The sequence below is a fragment of the Lutzomyia longipalpis genome, chromosome 4 (assembly GCF_024334085.1).
Source record: "Lutzomyia longipalpis isolate SR_M1_2022 chromosome 4, ASM2433408v1".
Lineage (NCBI taxonomy): Eukaryota > Metazoa > Arthropoda > Insecta > Diptera > Psychodidae > Lutzomyia > Lutzomyia longipalpis.
In genome coordinates this window covers 9,125,965-9,141,275 of record NC_074710.1, presented here as the reverse complement: position 1 = coordinate 9,141,275, position 15,311 = coordinate 9,125,965, and the positions used below count along the sequence as shown (strand labels likewise).

At 35.0% G+C, this 15,311-nt stretch overlaps 4 protein-coding genes across 4 annotated transcripts in view; 1 reads left to right on the top strand and 3 right to left on the bottom strand.

Annotated features, from left to right (window-relative positions):
* LOC129796074 (ABC transporter F family member 4) overlaps nt 1-9,934 on the bottom strand; it is a 41,607-nt gene extending 31,673 nt beyond the window's left edge. Inside the window, exon 1 of the mRNA XM_055837776.1 lies at nt 9,511-9,934. The gene's annotated coding sequence lies outside the window, so the exon portion shown is untranslated. The remainder of the gene's footprint in view (nt 1-9,510) is intronic.
* Nucleotides 9,935-11,461: 1,527 nt separating this feature from the next.
* LOC129796276 (ATP synthase subunit e, mitochondrial) lies at nt 11,462-12,298 on the bottom strand. The gene is made up of 3 exons (XM_055838070.1): nt 12,166-12,298; nt 11,675-11,831; nt 11,462-11,612 (listed from the first exon to the last, which is right to left on the bottom strand). The coding sequence occupies exons 1-3, from the start codon at nt 12,208-12,210 to the stop codon at nt 11,569-11,571; spliced, it is 246 nt and encodes an 81-aa protein (XP_055694045.1). The 5' UTR covers nt 12,211-12,298; the 3' UTR covers nt 11,462-11,568.
* A 1,357-nt stretch (nt 12,299-13,655) lies between these two features.
* On the top strand, nt 13,656-14,402 carry LOC129796251 (probable oligoribonuclease). The gene has a single exon (XM_055838038.1). The coding sequence runs from the start codon at nt 13,714-13,716 to the stop codon at nt 14,329-14,331; it is 618 nt and encodes a 205-aa protein (XP_055694013.1). The 5' UTR covers nt 13,656-13,713; the 3' UTR covers nt 14,332-14,402.
* On the bottom strand, nt 14,305-15,241 carry LOC129796250 (succinate dehydrogenase cytochrome b560 subunit, mitochondrial-like). Its single transcript, XM_055838037.1, has 2 exons — nt 15,069-15,241; nt 14,305-14,924 (listed from the first exon to the last, which is right to left on the bottom strand). Exons 1-2 carry the CDS (start codon nt 15,086-15,088, stop codon nt 14,414-14,416), a joined length of 531 nt encoding a protein of 176 aa, XP_055694012.1. The 5' UTR covers nt 15,089-15,241; the 3' UTR covers nt 14,305-14,413.
* Between the last annotated feature and the right edge of the window lie 70 nt (nt 15,242-15,311).

Genomic DNA, 15,311 nt, shown 5'->3' with positions numbered 1-15,311 from the left:
TGATTCTTCCTTCAGAGGTCAGTCTAAATGTGATATTTGATATTAGTTTGGTGGTGGAAACTCTGGGGAAGGATGACTCGCGCCACGAATCACAGCCAATGCGCGAGTTAGCCTTCCCCCAGAGTTTGCACCACCAAACTTATATCAAATATCACATTTAGACTGACCTCTGAAGGAAGAATCACAGCCCGTAAGTGAAACTTACCAGTACATTCCCTTTTCTGATTAATCCATACTCTACAGCTATCTATTAGACTTTGCATTTACATATATTTAACTTGGCCTCTGAAGGAAGAATCACAGCCCGTAAGTGAAACTTACCATGTACATTCCCTTTTCTCCTTAATCTGTACCATGTAGCTATATGTATATATTTATATTTTACCGTTATATTTTGCTTTGCATTTACATTTATATTTATATATTTTTGGATGAATTTCAACGATTTCTTCTGTTATGTGAGAATATGGCTAGGCTACGAGATGAATATTCACGAGGCAATTAAAAAAGCAGTGTTGGGTAAAGGTTTCTGTGTACCTTGACGAGACAAAACTCAGGTGAAATCTATTCTTTTCACGAATTTCTTATGGAATAATCCATTGAAAATTCACAGAAAATTCATAAATCATCCTTGTCAGACAAGAGTTTTCTCACATCCTAAAAATATTTTGACTCTTTAAATGCAGCCAAAGAATTTATTAGGGGAGGTAGGGGTTAATTGTTACATTTTTTTTTTTAAATACAATTGATTCATTTTTCAACAGATTGCTGCAAATGTATTCATGATTTTGTCATGAAAAAGAAAGTTAAGCTAATAATTATAAAATCTGGTTCATTTTTCTAACTCTTCTGTTCTTTGTACCTTTTAGCCCCACTGCGGGGTAAAAAGTTTCATGGCATTTTTTTCGTAAATAAACAGCGCCAATTGCTATATACAGTAATGCAGAACACTAAGAAACAATCCATAAATAAACCCCAACCCACAAGTCTCATAATATGCGTATAGCTCAAGTGCAGAATCTTGCGAAAAATCTCTCTTGTTGTGCAACCACAACACAGCGCGCCAGCAGTAAGAAAGCCAAAACGACGAAGGTCATTTTGACGTGAGAAATAGCCAAGAAATTCCGCGAAAATGTCACGAAATGATTTGTTGAGATGCTGGGACTTTGGCTTGACAATCGCAATGGAATTCTTTTTTTTTTCATTTATATACCACCTATTTCTTTCAATAAAGAGGCACGCGAGTTGTGCAGCACATTCCTGAATCCCAATAGAGCACCCCGCGCGTATATTGTGAATGTCTCTCGTGCAAATGTTTCTGGGCCCCCATTGTAATTGCTCTCTTGTGTATGTTTTGAGAGGAAAAAACAAAAAGGCAATAAAAAAGAATCTTAACAAATGGAGACGCAGAAGGTATTAACAGTTGATTCCCGGCGCGAGGTACTCAACCTCGTATGCCTCATGACGCCAATGAACTATTTGATATTTTAAGCGTTTTATTTGGTTCTTTTTCGGCTTCTTTGCGCGCTTCTCTCTCGCTCTTTCTTCTTACCTAAGATTTCCGGTGGATTTTGCAAGATGGTAGATTGTATGAAAAAACAGCCAACATGTTGTCTAATTCAATATGAAGCGGGTAATAAATAAATATAAAATGTTCAATGAAAATCATGTTCTTGCTTCTCAAGTAATTTCTGTTTAATATAAATCTAATTTTATGTATTTCTTATTGGTTGATTAATATTTTGCACAATTTTTTTTTTAAATCTCCAAATTAGCAAGACAAAAGGGAAGAGAAGAAATCAGACCATTTTGGAATAAACTAATTTTTCTTTCTAATACTTTTAAGAATAACTTGTATAACTTGTAGGATAAAAAAGTCATTTTGTAATATCCTGATAATGATAAACTGCGGAAAACTTTCTTTACACACTAAAAACAATTTCAATAAAACTTACGAAATGGGCATTTTACGAAAAAAAAACCTAAATTTTTAGTTTCTTTTTAATGAAATTTTAGTGTTCTGTTCACTAAAAGTTTTATTATCTTTTTTTAAATACCTTTTCAAAAAAATCTTTAAATAATTTTCCTTTTTTTTCTAATTTCTGTTATATTTTTGTTTTATTTTAAAGGCAACGTCAATTACTTCAAGTTCGTCGAAAGAAAACTTGAAAAAACATTTTCTTTTTGAGAGAAAATTGCGGTTAAGGTTTTCGCTCCACTAAACAAAACTCTTCGGATATTTCTCAGTTTTACGTTTAAAAAAGAAAAATTTTCTTATAAAAGTACACTTACGGAGCATTTAGTAGCAAATTTACTAAAATTATTCTTAGTGTGTTTAAATTGCATAAACACACCGATGATAAAGCTGAATGGCTTTTAGTCAGACACTGCTGCAAAAGTTGGATAAAAATTTAACATTCCGACCCAATTTTCCCCTACTTTTATGTACAAAGCTATGATCTCAGATTGTCTTGATTTCAATTAAATATGAGTTTTTTTTTACTATTTTTTTTAAACAAAAATCATGCAAATTAACCTCCTAGTTGAAACTGTCTATCGAGCAGGACATTGCAAATAAATCACTCTTCTTCCGCATTCCTATTTATCCACCCACTTTGTGCAATTAATTGAAATACCTCCTAGAGGCCATATCTATAAAATCATACAAATAATGACGCAATAAAACTCCCCCTTGTGGATGATAAATTTCCCCGCCACTAATTATTGCGTGAAAATTTCACAAAATTGCACACACGACACTTTCCACCCAATTACCTCTGCAACAATTTATGTAGTTTTAAAATGTGTGCTTTGGAGGTGAAATTTGTCACATTGGCAAAATGAAATTCTCTCTCACTTCCACCTGCAAAAATTCATTGAATACTGATCTTGATGATCTCGCGTGTACATTCAATTCTTTCTTCACCATGGCAACATTGCTCTGGTACATTAAAATTAATTATCCAAGCTGTGTGTATAGGGGAGATGCGGGTATAAGTGAGGAAAGAAGAAGAAGAAAAAAAAGGAAAGAAGAGCAAGTGATCGTGAAATTCATAAATGTGATTTGCCTGAGGTAGAATTTTGGTCCAATTTCACGGCAAAGTGTGTGTCTCGGTGTTTTTTTCTTCAGCTTCTCACTCTTGGTGAGGTTTTGCCCTCAAATGAATATCATTGCGCTGTATTAAAGACAATCTGTGTGCCCATTCTCAGGAGATCTCTCTGGTGCGCATCACCGCATGATCTCCAGAGAAGGATGATCTATACCTTACATATAAAATACTAAAAGACAAAATAGACTTAAAATATTCTCTTTTTCGTTAAAACCATCTCTTCCCATCACATCTTCATTCTTCATTCTTCTTTGCTTTTTTTCACAACGGACCACGATCGCGATCTTCACTGTTGGTATTTTATGATCATTCAATGTGTGTGCGATCACCACTGTGGATGATCATCTTGCAAAATGATGCAACACGATGATCGCGCGCAAACATCTTCGTACGATCGCTGCGCATCTTATTCTTAAACTAATACACGGGGCTAAACTCTCACCTAAACAGCTCTAATGATCCCCCTTATTCTTCGCAAACTAACTTTGAATTTGCCACGAAATTGCAATTATACCCCCATTGAGACTCACGCAAAAGACACAACAGTTCATTGTTTCGAGAAATTGTCACGATTCGACATAAAATTTCATACCTTTGCGATCACAACAATGCGTGTGTAATGTGTTGGCAATTGCGAAGGTGAAATAATTCATTTAGAGATCTTTTTTTTTCTTACCATAATATATACAACCTAACCCAATATTTTCCTCCTTCTCACCCTCTCTTCCTTCATCCTAACCAATGGCGTCTCTAACTCGCAATTTAATTTAAAAAAGGTGTGCACGATAGACCACAATTACCACTTTTTACCACAACTTCTTGTTTAACAAATTTTTTTTCTCGTCTAAATGAAAAGTCTTTTTGAGCAATAGAATGGGAAATAATTTTTTTTCTTTACCCCATGAAGAAAAAAAACAACAGAAAATAAGTACCGTGGTGTGTACCTTCCATTGACCATGGATTTTTGATGTTAGATGTAATTTTTAGTGAGTAATATTTTCCTCTAAAATGAAATATGCACGAGAAAAAAAGTCAACAGTTGCGTCAGTAAAGACGGATATTTTGAAAGAATAGCAAATTTTTTTGGGAGGGAAATTGACGAGGGAAGTGATCTTGATTGTGATCTCTTTGGGGTTTGTTGGCTCTATAAAAAATAATTAAATTGCGCAATTAGGTGATTTATAATTTGTAATAAAATTTAATAATACGGACTGTTCAAGATAATAAATAATAAGAAATAAATTAGGGGAAAAAGTGGTTAATATTCCTTATTGCAAAAAAAAAGATTTGACTCTAAGGGCAACGTCAGAAATATATTCCAGGTGGAATTTTATGATTTCTAACTTCTTTTTTAAAAACATTGAAAATAAAGTGAAAAATGAGAACATTTCTGCATTTTTCTCCCTTTTCTAACGTTTGATGTTAATTTTTAATATTTGACGGTTCTTTGTTCATCGTATGACATTTCTTTTCAAACTGACGTTTCTTTCTAAATCTCTTCTCAGTTCCTTAATGTTTTTTTAAACGTTTGACACTCTTTTCTAGCGTTTGACATATTCTTTAACGTTTGAAGATTTTTTTTCTGCTTTTGATGTTTCGTTCAAATATCTGTCATTTCTTTCTATCGCCTAATGTTTTTATAACGTTCAAAAATTCCATTTCATTTTTTATAGTTTTTGGTATGAAAATTAACCTTTAAAATAAAGCCTCCATGACTTTCCTGGTTTAATCTGTCAAAAATATTTTTCTTTCTTACAATTCGAAAGTTATAAGATTTTTTTCAATAAGTATTCGGTGAAAAATATTTTAAGACATAAACGATTTGTTTCTTTTTTATTTTAATTGAAATCGTGTTGTAAAAGGAAAATAAATACTTTTCTAGAAATCTTCAGAGAGCATTCTTAACCCTTGGACAATCGAAATTTCTAACCTCAAAGCTTTGACATTAACTTTCTTTCAAAAAGAAATTCCTTTTTTCAAGTTTTATTTAGACGGAATAACTGAAATTCCCTACATACAGATGTAGAATTTATCACGGAATTGACTTTTTTTCGTCTCAATTTTTCGCTCCTTAACATCAAACGTTATCAAAATGAAACGTCAAACGTTAAAATGTCAAATGTTAGAACGGAAAACTTCAAACGTTTTCTTTTGATGATAATAGAACTCCTTACACACTGGATGTAAAATTTATCACGAAGTGATACGTTTTAATTTTGTGGCGATTGAAAACTGTCGAATTGGCCACGGTGGCCAGAAAAGTCTCCCAAGAGTTAAAGATTTCATGAATATGAAGTCTTTTCTTTTATTTGAACGACAAGAGAAGTAACCAAAGAAAACTGTCAAAATCTTACAACTTTCAACTTGTAAGAAAAAAAAAGATTTTTCACAGAATAGACCCTAAGAAAGTGAAAATTTTCTACCAAAGCCACCAAAGCTGACTTCATCTATTTGCTATTTTTTCCAGAGATTTTCAATAAGATAATAAAATGCATTTTATGTGCACATTGTAGCTTCTCTCATGCAAAATGTCCATAATAATAAAATAGGCGAACAACAACTCGTTTTTTATTGATACAAGTAAAATGTTGGAGAATAAATCAGGTGGATTTTTGTGTGGCGAAACCGAGTGACTCCTTAACACGAATTCCTGCAAATTCTCCGTGTCGAGAGAGAGAGTTCAACCTGCGATCATTTAAAAACCTCTTCATTTGCCGCAGAGGTGCAGTGTTGTGAGTTTAAAGCATTGAAATTGTATGACGGTTGCGAGGTGACCCCATTTTGGCGGCTCTTTTTTTTTAAACTTAATATCTCCGCGCTGTGTTTTCTTATTTCCCTCTCGTCGTGGCCCAGAGCGCGAGCTCTGCGTGGCCAAAGTTGCTGCTGCGAAGTGAATTTTTGAATTACAAAAAAAGAGTTTTATAAAAAGAAGATCAAGTAATGCACCACATGGTTTATCACCATTTTACTGATCTTTTTACAAGAGATAAGAACAAGTGTTGTAGCTGCTTGGAAAAATTCTTTGGAAAGAGAGAGAAATTCGAAAATTGGCGCGAAAACTACGGCATGTAAGGAAATGCATTTGGAGAAATTCTTTTTCACTTTAACCCCTCGCCCAAGAAGAAGTGAAAAAAAAATCTCAAATAACCTGAATACCAAATTTCTACCGCGCACATACCATCCATACACACACCTTCGCCTCTAATCGCATGCAATGAGGACACGTGTTTGTTGATCGCCCCAAACGAAAGTTTTCTCAATCTACGACACACAACACACCCAATATTAGTTGGCAAAAAGAATATTTATAATTCATCATAATTCGGTTTAGATGAGAAAGTTTTTTTTCATCTCCTTTTCATCAAAATCTTGTTTTTTTCTCCTTCATTTTCAATTTATTTTTTTTTTTTTGAAAAAAAAATTTAAAAAAAAAAACCGCCGAATCATCAAAAAGAAGAGAAAACCCCGTGATCTCTTGTGACTGATCGCGTCATATTTTAATCGAATGATGATCACTGTTTAAGTGTTTGTCGTCCCTGAAAAGCTCCAACATAACAAAAGATCTCTTCTCTGCAACACCCATCAGCCAGCATCAATCAGTAGCCCAAAAAGAATGCAAATAATTTTACACACCGCATTGGTCAGCTTATGATGGAAAACTTTCATGATGGGGAGATCTTGTGTGATAAATTACCCGCGAGTGCAATTTTCAATATCTCAGGTATAAAAATGTAAAAATTAGAAAGTCAAATGATCAAATAATAACCAACCATCTTCATACACGGTCCGCAAACTCCACCAACAGCCTCCCATCCGCCTGTTTTCATCTTCATTTTTCCAGATTAAAAATAATAAAATATATCTCACTCATTGAATCGGCATTCATGCTGCTTAAATCAGCGCAATAGATCTTTCCCTCTCACTTTGATCTCATTTGAGATTTATAATAATGAGAAAAGAAGTGACAGTGCTAATATTTATTTTTTCAATTTTATATTTTTTGTTAAAGAAAAAAAGCTTTAAGTTCTTTTTTCTACATTTGTTGTCTTGGACTGTGAAGTAATATATCGAGAAAAAAAATCAAAGATCGTTTTTCATAATAGGGGAGTCTGGGGAGAAGATCGCCTGAATACGTGTTGAAATTTTTCTTAAATAGAAATTTGAATATAACGAAAATTTTCTTTAATTTGCATTTTAATTTATTTGTAGAAATCATTTATAATTTTCCACAAGTCTTGTTAAGTCTTATGTATTCTTTCATATTGTTGTAGGTCCTGAAGAATAACTTAAATATGTAGTCCGAATCATCGGCCTTTAATAAAATTTAGTTAACCGAGCTTCAGACTGAAAATCCGATCTCTAAGACTCCCAATTTAATTTTCCTGTCTTATTTTTTTTCCATACAAATTAGATAAAGTTGACTGCAAAAGGTTCAACTGGGATGACCCTTAAAGCTGTATTTTTTGTTTAAATGACCTTTCGATTCAAATACTGGTCATTTTCAGGTTCTTTGAAATGTGTACAAGAAAAACTTTGAAAATACAAATTTGATTTTCAAAGACACCGTCCTTACGTATAATACTTCCCAACGATTTTTTACATGACGTAAAAAATGTTACCCGGTCGACCTACTGTGCACTTATTAATCATGCATTTTTCCCATCACTCTGCTATTCTCAAACTTTTCAAATTCTAACACCAAATCATTTCAAAATTCAATAAATAATTATTATTAATTAATCATAAACAATTACCTCAGTGATCAAAATTATCTGATAAAAGGTAACAGTGTTCCTGCCGGGTAAATATCAAACACGAACGGAGTGGCCAATTATTACAGCGCGTAAAGAATTGTGAACAGTCATTGGACACCAATAGGCGTCAAACAAGGATGTATCTCGTTTTTATACGATGTAAAATACTTTTACTTACGGAATTTTTTTGACATAACCCGACTGACAATTATTGGATATTTGGAAAAAAAAAATATTGGAAATTTGTAACAGATCGTGAAAATTCATAAAATAATACACAAATTAGTTCCAGAACATGACAAGCAGGAATTATTTTCTACAACAACAATAAACTGTTGTAAAGTCAAATTAGTTTGAGTAAATTATAGACCAGCCGGGTAAACTTTTATGACCTTGTTATTTACTTCATGTCGCGTATAAAAACAATCTTTGAGTATTTTTCCGGCAAGTAATTTATTAATCAATATATTTTGTAATGAAAATAGTATAAGTTTGCCTTTCTCTGTTTATTCTTTAATTTTTTTCTTTTAACATTTCAAATTAGTCAATATTTGATTCATCTTTTATTGCTAATTTTGTTAAATTCGTCTGTAATTTAAAATATTTGATCAATATTCCATTTTAACATAAAAAAAATTAAAATTCATCAAGAAAACTATTCCTAAGATTCCAAAGAACAAGGAAGCAAAAATCTTTTACTATCACTCTGTGGAATTTTTCCACCTAAGTGTTTTATTTTAATTTGCAGAGGGAAAATCTTTCTGTACTTCTGGTGTCTTTTCTTGAGAATTCAAACAATCTCCAATAAGAATTCTTCCCCATCTACTTAGAATCCCACAATTCTTTCCGCATAAACATTTTCCCATGTTGAGCCCCTCTGGGATTTTCCTCATTGCACCTCCCTTCAACACCCTCCTTCGTGAAAATTCTCAATGTAATCTCGCGCGATATACATTAAAAATCCCCCAAGTCTAGCAATTAATTTGGTTGGTGCTGCTATTAAACCAATTTGCCTCGTTCCTCGTGAATTCCGAGCTAGTTTCCATGCATCTCACCGTGGAGCAATTTTCTCTTTGCCTGGGATTTTTCTTCTTCTTTTCCATTTGTGCGCTTTTTAGAAGAAACCGTTGTATGCACAACAAGAACACTGCGGAGTGAAAAGTCTCTTTGGGGACGTGTGCGATGTGGAATAATATTAGAGAGAAGAAAAAAGTCCCACTGGTGAGCATGCAAATTGGCGTCTCTTGTGTTTAACGTGGCAATAAGAATCACGAGCAATCTTTCTCTCTCTGTGTAAAACGTGACCCTGAATTATTATCTTAATTAATTATTTATGTGATTTTTCGCACGGTACAATTATTTGCAATTGAGCAAACACTTGAAGCATCTTCGCGGGTTCGTCGCTTGAGCGTTGAACTCTTTCGTTTTTTTTGTAGCCAACTTCAGCCATCTTTCGCGCAATTTAATCATTCTACGCGGGGGAATTAAGATTGTTGTGAGGGAATTCTTCCAGCAATTACCAAGAATTATTCTTTCTTTAATTACTTTTCTTCTCAAAAATAAAAAATATAAAATTTCTTTTCCTTGAATTTCAAGCACAAAAAATGATTTTCTTGCAAAATTCTTCAATTTTTGAGCACTCTTACCTTCTTGTAGAGTTTAGAAATGAACTTCTAAACTCCGTGGCAAAGCTGTAAAATCCTTTCCAATACTTCTTCTGCCTTCACTTTCGCACGACAAATCTTTTTCTTATGCGCTTCTCTTTTGCAAAATCCTCACACTCTCTGGCTAATTTTTCCTCTTATGCAAATCACTCACACGCTAAGCCTTTCAAAGGGGAATTAACTTTTTAAGAAAAAAACTTGGAGTTTTCGCAAATTGAGCAGCGCAAAGTGACCACTTCACTGGAAACAGCAAAAATCTTCCTACGTGGACAAGATCACTACAAGATGGCAAAGATTTTGCCCCGCGAAGGCACAGTTATAAGCAACACAAGAGAGACTCTATAGAATTGCGCTATTGTGAACGCAAAACGAGACACCCGAAGCGAATGGCTGACTACTCGAGACTGGTTTTGGTCTTCACAGCACCTCTATGCTCCGAGACGTTCGCCACCACTCGCGATCTCTTTCTTCTATACGCGACGAAACTTCTCTCTTACGGCATGCCAATGGAATTTTTGGTATATTCTCCGCAAAGCTTTGCGCGATTGTTACCTCCTCGGCATGGCCACGAAGTTTGTGAATAAAGAAAAGAGAGAGATGGCTGAAACATTATAGAGAAGCATATAAGAAAAAAAAATCAATAGACTTCTTCTTGGGAGCAAGTTTCCTTTAAAAGATCGCCACTACTTGGCCATTCTCTGCTTCTTCGCTTCCTCATCTCTACGTTTCCATCTTCAATGGCTGACAATTCGCTCTGGAGTCAAGTGAATGGGATGCTGTAAAGTCAGGCTCGTTTCTGGATGTTTTATTTCTTTAATTAATAGGAATTTTGTGAAAAAAAATTATTTTCTTCAAGTAAAAAATTGTTTTTGTAAAAGAAAATTTAGAACAACTGTAGAAAGATTAAAAATACTATATAATCTTGTTTAAATCAGCTTAGCACTGAAGCTCGACCTTGTAAGAAAAATCGCTTGGCTGCGAATGAACCAATGAATGAACTCTGCTATGAATTTATCAACCAATCAGGAGACTCCTTCTGATTATTCTTCATATTCCTTAATATTTCAGGAGAATATTTAATCTAAAATTTAATTGGATTATAAAATAAACGCAATCCACCCAAAGACATCAAAATCGCCAAAAATGGCGGCCCTTCAATGCAAAGTTACATTGAATGAAGTATAAAAAGACAATTTTATGAAACGTAACGGAATTAACGGCTGTTGTATTTGAATTTTCAAATTTTAATAATTTTATTTGTGTAAAATTCTAACGATTGACGTTTCTTTTATACCATTTGACGTTTATTCTAAAAAGTTAAGTTCTTTTATTAACGTTTCATGTTCATTTTGCATTATTTGATATTTCTCCTAAAGGTATTTAGTGCTCTTTTAGCAATATTAAACACTTGAAATTCTAAAGTTTGACATTTTGTGACGTTTCATCTTTCCTAACGTTTAATATTTTTAATGCGGAATGTTTTCTATATTGAAAAAAAATTTTTGAATATTTTTTAACGTGATTTCAGTCAAACTTCTTTGAAAATTATTTACAGTCGTGCTCTCGTGGTAGGACCGTCGTCAAAATGACTTCTCCGCGGTAAAACGGCTTCAGAATGAGGAATTTTGCCTTCGCAGTGGGACAATTAGTATCCTACCTTTCCAATAGTACTAATTGTCCCACTGCGAAGGCAAAATACTTCATTCTGAAGCCGTTTTACCGCGGAGAAGTCATTTTGACGACGGTCCTACCACGAGAGCACGACTGTAATTCAAAACTAAAAAAAATATTTTTCTAACAGAAAATACCTATAATTTTTAGATTAGGCTTTCAACTGGCCCAGAATAATGTTTTTCGTGTATTTTGAGATACTTTTGATGGTAAATTAGCCCATTTAATAAATCTTATCATCCTGAAATAAAATCATCAAAACTCCTTTTGATACAGACCAGAAAAATGTATTTATTTACCTTTTGGGGTGTTTTTACCTCGGTTTTTACATCATCCAATTAACACTAAAGACATTATAATAAGTTTTCTTTACTTCTTGGACTGTGACATATCCTCCAGCATTTTAATTTCCGCTAAAAACAAAAAAAGATTAGAATTCCAAAAAACTTTGCAATAAAATAAAACAAAAACTTACCAGCTTGGGCGAGTTTCTTCTCTTCGGCAAGCTTAGCATCCCGGATTGCCTTTGCTTTATTCTCAATCTCCCTCTCCTTGGCAGCCTTCTTGGATAATCTACTTTGATGGTAGGCTCCGTAGGCGATGCCAACAGTCAGGAATGACCATCTGCCGAACTGAAATTGAAAAGAATCTTCATTAATTTTCCTATTTGATTCCTTTGATTCCGGGAGCGAAGGGTTTTGAGGTTATGTTTATCAGTGACTGCGGTTGAGTGAAAAACCAGGGAAAACAACCCTAAAAACAATTGTTTTTCACAAAAATCAGCATCCTGAGGAGATCCTTTGCACTCATCTTCATTAACTAAAGGGTAACATGGAAAGTTTTTGAGGAAAATGTAAAAGAAAACTCAGGGAAATGTTACATAATCCGGGAAGATGGTTTTGAGGATATTTCCCAGGATTTTAGGAGTAATTTAAAAATAAAGGTATTCAGTGATTCCTTTCTTACCTTGATGAGTGGCGAAACACGCACAGGAGCTCCCAATTCAGGCATTTTCAGTGATTTTTCCAGGAATTTTCTTTACCACAGAAAATTTTGACGTCTCTGCTGAACCACTGAAAACCTATCAAAGTAGCGGAATTGAATGGTTATACGAAGAGACTCGCCTAAAATTAGATTAATTTTTTGCGCATTTTTATTATATTTTTGAAAATCTTGCTGATACTGTACAATACGGAATGTTTCTGTTGACACGAAACGGTGCACCCGGATAGGAAAATCATCGGAAAAGGCAAGAAAATCACGTAAAATGAACTTTGATTTTCCATATATCTTCTTCTTCTTAATTTTAATGTCAATTTCGGGTAGAAATAAAACAATTTTAAAAAGAAGAAGAAGAAGCTTGCGCACGTGCGCATCGTGTTTATTTGTAGGGGAACGTGGCCCAATTGCGACCCCCTAAATTCTGTTTCAGAAGGATTAAAAAAAGTCATATTAAAATGAATTATATCTTTCCAAGTTTGGTACCATTGGAAAGGGCATTTAATAGGCTAACTTTGTTCTATAGATGCAAACATTCTAACTCTTACCTGTTCTGAGTAATAATCGAATTAAAAAAAGTTGCTAAAATTGCACTTTTTCACCACGGTGTTCTAATTGCGACCCCCTTTTTTTGCCGTAATTTGTGGGTTTTTCACTAGTAGATCACTTTTATCACTACTATAAATAGGAAAAACGCCATGAATTACACGGAAAAGCCGGAAAATCAAGAATTTATTTTCAATTTTCCCCACATTTGTTTTGACATTTCGCCCTTGAGGTGACTACACGGAATTTCACACACACAGACAATTGCGCACTCACTGACGTAATTCCCAGAAAATCCACGAAAATTCTTCTGAGGAATGCGTAAATTACACTAACTGCACTCCCCTTTGGCTGTAGGAACATTTTCACTGCGAAAAAACTTTCAAGAAACGTGAAAAAATATTGATTTTCCCGAAATCAAAACAAAGCGCGGTCTGTGTGAGAAAGACACTTCTACACTACTACACGCACGCGCGACAGCTTTACCGTGGTGAGTGGTGGAAATAGACGGTCCGAATTGGAACATTTTGGGGGTCGCAATTAGACCATTCTGCATGTATTACATTTTCACTTAATTACTTAAAATACCTAAAATCTTTCAAAAAATTGTAAATCAAGTAATAAACTAGACCCTCTAAGCTACAGAAACGCGGCATAATATGAGACATAATAGTGGGAAAAAAACTCATATCAACTTAGTTTCCAAAATCAGAAAATGTCGGCCAAGTGCTGAAAATGAATTTTGATTTTTAATTTGCCCTGTTGTGTACCAAATTAATTTATTTTAGGCGCTAACATTATCTTACTATAATATCTTCATAATGTAGTGAAACTAATTTTATAATATTTTGTCATTTACGAGAAAAAGGGGAGGTCGCAATTGGGCGGTGGTCCGAATTGGGCCACGTTCCCCTATTTATTTTATTTGAGAAAATGATAATTTTTTAAAGTTTTTAAGTGATTTTTGCTATGAGATTTCTTCAGTTGGCTCGAAAATTGACCAATAATCTCGTAAGAAGGGAGTTTTCACTTAAAATGTCTTCTAAGAATCTTATCTGGATGGATATGGAGATGACTGGGCTGGACATCAAGAAGGATCGTATTCTGGAAGTCGCATGCATTGTGACGGATCCGGAACTGAATGTAATCTCCATGTCTGAGGACTACATAATCCATCAGCCGGATGACATTCTCCGAGGCATGAATGAGTGGTGTGTTAAGACGCATGGAGAGAGTGGACTCACAGAAGCTTGCAGGAAATCCAAATTCACCGTTGATGCGGTTGAAGAGGAGCTCCTGAACTTCCTGAAGCAGCACGCAATGGAGAAGGAATGCCCACTGGCTGGGAATTCCGTTTACATGGATAAATTGTTTATGCTGGAACATATGCCACGTCTGGCGGATTTTCTTCATTATCGCATTGTGGACGTATCAACGGTTAAAGAGTTGTGCCGACGATGGAATACGGATATTTACTGGAAAGCTCCGAAGAAGAAACTCACACATAGAGCTCTAGATGACATCCTGGAGAGTATAGAAGAGTTAAAGTACTACAGGAAATTCATGTTCCTGCCTCAGGAAAAGTAGAATTCGAATTTTATTTTATGCTTCTGCAAAACATAATGATTTTTACACAATAAATTAACAAAATCTAAGTACTCTGCTGTGTTCACATTGCTGCGAGGATTGCTGCAAGAGTCACAGAGACTGCCAGCATTGCGTACCCAGTACTGTAGACTTCCTTAATTTTCAGCCCCTTCCCTGTGTCCCAGAGAAGGTGACGCATCCCATTGGCCAGATGGTACGTGAATGGGTAGGCCAGGATGAATTTTCCCGCCATGAGTGTCGGCGCACTCAGCTTCCACGACTCCACAACATCGATGTAGTAGGAGAAATCATGCGGGCAGACAAGAGCACCAATTCCCAGGGCTGCCATATACCCCGCAAGGGCCATTCCGGTTATCCTGTGGGTGATTGAGAGCGTCCCGGTGATGCCAAAATCATAAATTGTAATATGAGGCGACAGTGGGCGTCCAATTTTTGCATTTTTCTCATCGTGATTCTGAATTTCATCCGCTTTGGGTGGCATGGACTTCAGTACGACACTCCGGGAAGCAATAAGTGGGCTCCCGAGACGTCCTGGTGTTAGCTGGAGCGCTAAACTTCGACCGCAGATTGCCCTGAAAGGAAAAGTTTGTTTTGCTTACATAACACCCCCACTTTTTATCTCTTTATCATTTTTTTTTCAATGAATTACCCCGTCCGCCCACTTGTGGAATGTGCGGAAGACTCTTTGAAGTTAGGAAAAGGGATTAATGACTCACCTGGTCAGATGCAGAGCCATTTTTTTGCACAATCCTTCAGAATGTTTTTAGGAATTTCACTAACACAGGGAGGTGACGTTATTCGATTCGGGTGCATTCGGTTTGATTTCGGTAACTTTCGTGCATTAGTGCGTCCAAAAAGAACTTAAAAAACTTATACGAGCGAGATTAAATATACCTCTGTCTCTCTTCCTCATCAATTAACAGCTTAACAGCGCCATGCTGAGGGAATTTTTGAAACTA

What these genes read in the sequence shown, in the direction of transcription:
- LOC129796276 (XM_055838070.1), bottom strand. Translation starts at nt 12,210, where the DNA reads ATGCCTGAATTGGGAGCTCCTGTGCGTGTTTCGCCACTCATCAAG. An exon ending in GTGTTTCGCCACTCATCAAG is followed by an intron (nt 11,832 to 12,165) that starts GTAAGAAAGGAA and finishes TTTCAATTTCAG; the next exon opens with TTCGGCAGATGGTCATTCCT. An exon ending in GAAGAAACTCGCCCAAGCTG is followed by an intron (nt 11,613 to 11,674) that starts GTAAGTTTTTGT and finishes TTTTGTTTTTAG; the next exon opens with CGGAAATTAAAATGCTGGAG.
- LOC129796251 (XM_055838038.1), top strand. Translation starts at nt 13,714, where the DNA reads ATGAGATTTCTTCAGTTGGCTCGAAAATTGACCAATAATCTCGTAAGA.
- LOC129796250 (XM_055838037.1), bottom strand. Translation starts at nt 15,088, where the DNA reads ATGGCTCTGCATCTGACCAG. An exon ending in ATGGCTCTGCATCTGACCAG is followed by an intron (nt 14,925 to 15,068) that starts GTGAGTCATTAA and finishes TTTTCCTTTCAG; the next exon opens with GGCAATCTGCGGTCGAAGTT.